At 40.4% G+C, this 6,231-nt stretch overlaps 1 protein-coding gene across 2 annotated transcripts in view; it reads left to right on the top strand.

The window, feature by feature from the left end:
* The window catches only part of CCNY (cyclin Y), a 106,560-nt gene extending 100,663 nt beyond the window's left edge, over positions 1–5,897 (top strand). For both annotated transcript variants that reach the window (XM_075827445.1, XM_075827446.1), the window contains exons 8-10: positions 1,599–1,765; positions 2,653–2,815; positions 5,278–5,897. In XM_075827445.1, coding sequence (XP_075683560.1) covers positions 1,599–1,765; positions 2,653–2,815; positions 5,278–5,394 — 447 coding nt within the window. In that variant the 3' untranslated portion in view covers positions 5,395–5,897. The remainder of the gene's footprint in view (positions 1–1,598; positions 1,766–2,652; positions 2,816–5,277) is intronic.
* The last annotated feature ends 334 nt before the right edge of the window (positions 5,898–6,231 follow it).

Here is a 6,231-nt window from a genome sequence, read left to right as displayed (position 1 = left end):
TCCTATATTTCATGCAGACTGGGTTGTAAAGCGGCAAGAAGATAAGGTCTCACCGCCCCCTATAGCCTGCTTACAAATCTACTAAATCACCACATAATAAATACTTATCTATAACTGTACAAAAAATGTGCATCACTGTAATTGGTTTTACTCATTAAGGACCATAGATGAGCATTTTCCCCAGAGATATATATACAAGAGGTGGAAGTGCTGGTGGTATAGTGCATACACCTGCCCTTCTTTTCTATAGAGATTGACACTACCAGATCTCCACAGGCGCATGGAAGCAACAACCTGAACCAGTGATGGATTGGGGTCCATGGGCTCAACAGAGGGACTGATTCTGAGAGCCCACCCACCATCTCTACAGAATGTCTGCACATCCACTTGTTATCATTGTACACATAGGACATATAGTCGATAAGGTCTAATAGGTTATTTGTTACCTAAATAGACACTAGTGCCAAGTGCTTGACTCCCAAGTCAGCTTCAAATGGGGTTGTCTTCTGCTAGACCTTTTGGGACATATTATTGGGTCAGAGTCTGGGCCCATCGGAGGATCCTCTGGTACACTGGTGGACCAGTCCAACCCTGACCTGAACTGTGTACTGCCTAACAAGCACAGTGCTTGAACAAAATAATATAATCGGAAGTATTTCCTTCTGAAGAAGTACTATGGATTTGCATTTCTCTATCTTACGCTAAAGGCAATGAGCTCGGATGGATGGAGCATAGTCCTAATGAAAGTGTCTGGATGATGCATGGCGTAATGTGTCTGGTTGGCAGCACCACTGTGGCAGTCACACTGTCTGCATTTCGTATCCTAGGAAATAACATCCATCAGGACTGGATGAATCTACAAACTCATTCACACACATAGTCCACCCAATTCACATGTCTTCTAAAAGATCCTCTTGAATACAGCTACACTGATTCTCCATGGTTAAAAAAAAGATAATTTCTGATTTTACTATACGTATTATCATAATGGAACAATTACAATCCCAACTCACATTAAAGGGGTTGCCCACTTTGGCCCCTGAAACTATAGCTAACCTACTACTGGGGTACCCCACTTATAAGCTGTTAACACTGGATATCATTGGCCAAGTGTTAATTTTCCCTATCGCACCATTTGAAATCCATGACCATCTATGTAATACTTGGAAGTCATCGGTCCACCATAATGAGCAATTTTCTTCACTAGTAAAAGGGAAAAAATACTGTTTTTATTCTGAAATTCATTACGAGGGTGGCCGCATATATACTTCTATTTCTCCTGTGCTTTTTGGTTCAGAGCAGATATCCCTTTCCTTATCCACCTATCATGGCAGATCATACAAAGTCCGTAAGGGATGACCGTCTATGGTTCACATTTTAAATCCATTTAGCTGACAGTGTATATCTTCCCCCGACAATTATTAACTACTAAAATACTACCCCTGTTAGACAAGAATATGAAGCTGAACAGGTTGGGGATTGCTTGTAACTAATTAATTAAAATTGGAAATAATTTACCCTATTGTCCTGAATGTGCTTAAGACTATTTCAGTTTTCTCCTGCTGTGCCATAATAGATAAACCATGTTTTATTTCCAGGTTTATCTAGAAAGACTGTTAACCTATGCGGAAATAGACATTTGTCCAGCAAACTGGAAAAGGATTGTACTTGGAGCAATATTACTTGCCTCCAAGGTTTGGGATGACCAGGCTGTGTGGAATGTGGACTATTGTCAGATCCTGAAAGATATCACCGTTGAAGACATGTAAGTTAACGTTCCTTCATTTCGAGATATGTTCCTCGTGTCTCATTTCTGCACAGCAGGTCCCTGTTTTTCCATCCAAATTTTAACTAAGACAAGAATTTCTACTCCTGCTGAACCGGTGATGTTGCAATAAGGTAAATAAAGGCTCGGGTGGAAAAGGACTTTTGAGCAGTAAAATTGTCTACACGAACGTATTCCCCAACACGGAGTACACCTCTTGCGGAGTCATCTCCTTAAAGAACTGCAGCTTTTTTTTTTTTCTTTCTAGCCCCAATGGTTCTGAGATGTCGGTGTTGTAAGTTTCGCCGTCCAATATGCAAATGAGGTCCTCAACTTGCCAAGGGGAAGTGAACCTTTTCGCTCATTTACTCTGGCGTGTCTACCACCATCTGCACCGGCAGCAGTGAGTACATGAACTGCTATGACACTGTCCACTCTGATTGGACAGCCTGACAGAGGCAAGGTTCACTCCCCCTTGACAAGTGAGCAGTGTTAACCACCCACTTGACACTGAGGCCTGATTTGCATATCGGGCGCCGAAACTAATGGCACCAGTATCGGAGGAACTAACTGATTTGTCAGCTGCAGGTTTTTGGCAGGTAACCGGTCCGGATTACTGTTTATTGAAAACTATTGTTGTTCAAAGAAATAGGTAATTTGACTCCATGGTGCACCTAGTTAAATAAACCTGCCACTATTTGTAAAAGTAGATCGTTGCAGCAGTTCCGGTTCATCAATAATCAGATAAATATTAAGTTAAATAGTGCGTTAATCTTCCTTACTCCTGGGTGACTTCTGCTCGTAGAACTAAAACTTTCTTGCCAGACATTAGTCATATTAAGACTACAGTATATTTGTTTTATCCGTCGTCGTCTTCTTATTTTTAGGAATGAGCTGGAGCGTCAGTTTCTAGAATTGCTGCAGTTCAACATCAATGTTCCGTCCAGCGTCTATGCCAAGTATTATTTTGACCTGCGCTCACTGGCTGAAGGTAACAACCTCAGCTTTCCATTGGAACCCCTCAGCCGGGACCGTGCTTGTAAACTTGAGGTAAAATAAATTGAGTATGTTTTGTGCTTTTTTGGTTGCTAAAGCGCATTTTTCGAAGTTAAAAAAAATGGCCAAAACCAATAAGGGTACAGTCACTCTGCATCACAGTGTTATCGGTGGTTTGAAGTATAAACATGGCATTACTAAGACTCGCGGATAACAAATGTAAAAAAAATAAAAATATGTTATTTTGGCTGAATTTTTTGCGATGGGTGCAAGGTTCCTTGGAGTTTTTACTAGGTCACTTGCCGCATTCTTTCCCCTAGGGAAACCTTAAAGTCACCCGTGAGTTGCGGTAATGCCGTAATACTGTGATGTGTGGGAGAAACTCTCTTAAAGACAATATTTCTAAAATCTAACGGCAGATTATGATAAAAAAAAAGACCTCTGTATTATTTGCATGCAACATGTTCAAAAACCGTGTCCTGAAACATAGTAAAACCTGTCCTTACATTAAATTCATTAAAACAAATGTTTTAACTAATTGAGAAGAAAATAATTAGTTGTTTTAGAGCTGGAATTTAGATACGACTTTCATCAGGATTTTTAGATAAACATAGTGGAGTCTACAGGTCTTCTATACGGTGTTAGGGTCATCTATTTCAGGCCGGGCGACCACATTTTTTCCTGTAGGCAATGCAAATTATTCTTGAGTACAAGGCACAGAGGAGTCCCACTCTACTGTCATGTGCTGCCATTTATTCAATTACATGGCAAATAATTATCACTTTTTTATCATATAATTGTCTAAATAGCTTTGCATGACTAGTAGGGGGGTGTTCATCTCTGCTCAGGACTTTTGTAAACATGATTTTCATTGCCAACAGCAAAGGGGTAAAGGAAAGCTCTTGGGTCTCAATGCAAAATTTGTACCTCCCAACCATCGTGTTTTATTTATAGTAATGGCCCAAGAGCCGAAGCTACTCTTTCCTTCACCTGAGGCAAGGTTCTGTTTTCTGCTCCCCTATGTATTTAAATATCCTGGCTAAGGTAAAGTGGCTTGTTGGCACCTTCCCTGGCACCTGAAAAGCTTGCCTTGGTTACCCCCCCCCCTTCCTGCTGGGCCTGGGTGCGCCTAGTATTGTCTGGTTGACCTGTACACTCTCCTATGTTTATTTTATGGGAAAAAGTGTTGACAGGAGAAATTTAAAGCATATGTCCACCATGAAAAACATCCGACATTTAACAAATAAAATTAACTTTGTAAACACATTGCAGTACTGGTCTTGAGTTTGCAGTCTAAATTACGCTCCAGAACTATATTAACAATTTCGAAGTCTTCAGAGCTGAAATCTTCCAGCATTCCTTGCTGGCTTAATATCTGCACAGAACTTGCTATCTCCTCTGACATATAAAAATTCATTCTTAGATCGACTGATCATGTTTATAGCAAGAGGGGTTTAAGACACTGCCCGACACCTCCGTCAGTGGTAATTTCCAGGGACACAAATTATTGTGAAATCCAATATGTGTTATCCTTGTTTCCACCAACCTCTGCAGCGGGGTAAGCTGCTTTTCTCCCATAGACAATACATTGTAATCAGTTACTGCTGACTTTTACATAATGTATATGACTTGTGTAACTGTCCCCGGAGGTAGGTCGAGAAATGTATTCTGCACACCTTGATTGAATTCAACAAAGATTTTATTTCTTTAGGTAAATGCCAGTGGCTATAAGTGCAACGTTTCGGTCGTGACACCTTCGTCGGGCACTGAGCCGTGCTGGAGACTGAATCAGTGATTGTATAGCGATAATAGTGGCGCAGCTTGCAATTGAATATGGCGGCTTACCGCTCTTCAGGGCGCTGATTCAGTCCCCAGCACGGCTCAGTGCCCGACGAAGGTCTCACGACCGAAACGTTGCACTTATAGCCACTGGCATTTACCTAAAGAAATAAAATCTTTGTTGAATACAATCAAGTTGTGCAGAATACATTTCTTGACCTATAACTGGGTTGGGACCCTATCTCGAGCACCCGAAGAAACTGGTGCTGTCTAAACACAACCATACATGTCCCCGGAGGTAGGTTAAGCTTTTATGATGTTTTTGTTGACAAGCTTATCCACATTTACAATAACAACCAGCAGAATTTTGAATTCAGCTCTGGACAATTATACTGACTGGGAACTCCGTACATGATAAGTAAGTATGTATAAATTGACGACTGAGTGTTACCATTCCCCCTGTGAACACAGTCTGACATTGTCAACATTGATTAGCCAAAGTGTGTGGGGGGACACCCCATTGACAAGGGAAATAGTAACACCCAGTTGTCTGTTTTTTACAGGAGGAATAGGAGAGGAACAGCGCAATGCAGTGTTAACAAAATATGCTCCAGCATTGTTATTTTATGGGGAATGCAAGTGATTAGTAAAAAGACGTGTCAGGAGAGCTGACAAGTGTTTTGAAATCTTAAATTCACTGATGCCCCGATGTTTGTGTTGTCTTATATTTCTTTTAGGCTATTTACCGCTTGTGTGAGGATAAGTACAAGGACTTACGAAAACTGGCCAAGAGACGTTCTGCGAGTACTGATAACCTAAATGTCGTACGATGGTCTCCCGCCATTATATCCTAACAGTGGCTTCAATCCAGACTCCACTGTCTCATGTACTGTTTTGTTCAAATATTGTTGTCTTTTGTCTTGGAAAATAAGACATTGTATTATTATTTTTTTTTATTCTGATGAGTCGACAAGCCTCCCTTACAGTGCCTCCCTGTCACAAAGATGGGACACATCCGTCACTTTCCGGAGACATTCAAGCCATTTCATTGCTTCAACCTTCTCTCAATTATTTGGACTACAATTCTAAAATGTATAAAAATAAGAAGAAAGCTGAAAACCCCCACAAATAACAGGCACAAAAATTAATTTAAATCGAATGCTAAAAAACATCCACATACTGGTAAAATTATATATATTTTTCTTTGTATTGATCAGGAAAATCCGTGTTTATCCGGAAATATACAGTATAATATTCTGTTTACTATTGCCACGTTCTGGTCGCTTATGTAAAAGACATACTAGAGCTATGAGCAGGTGTACAGAGTGTTGGTGAAGATGATCAAAGCTTGTGTGATGGCATAAATATACAGGGGGCATTTATGAAGACGGGTGCTCTCTTAAAGGGAAAGGTCACCTAAAAAGCTAAGTAACCCATAAATATAAGTTGTCTTCAGTGCTGGATTTACAGCTTGTAGGGCACCTTAGACTCCTCCCATCAAATAGGCCACACCTTACATTCAGCTTTAAAATATTCTAAACATTTGCAACTCTTGAAAACCTGGGTTATACCGCAGACAAATGACAGCCATATTTTGGCCAGCAACGGTTACTAAAAATATGTGGATAGAACAACTTGACAGAAAAGAACAACTTAAAGAAGTTCTCTTTGTTGGGCAATCCCTACTAGTT

Source organism: Rhinoderma darwinii, chromosome 5 (genome assembly GCF_050947455.1).
Source record: "Rhinoderma darwinii isolate aRhiDar2 chromosome 5, aRhiDar2.hap1, whole genome shotgun sequence".
Lineage (NCBI taxonomy): Eukaryota > Metazoa > Chordata > Amphibia > Anura > Rhinodermatidae > Rhinoderma > Rhinoderma darwinii.
Note: the sequence above shows the minus strand (reverse complement) of the source record. Positions and strands in the feature narration are given on the sequence as shown.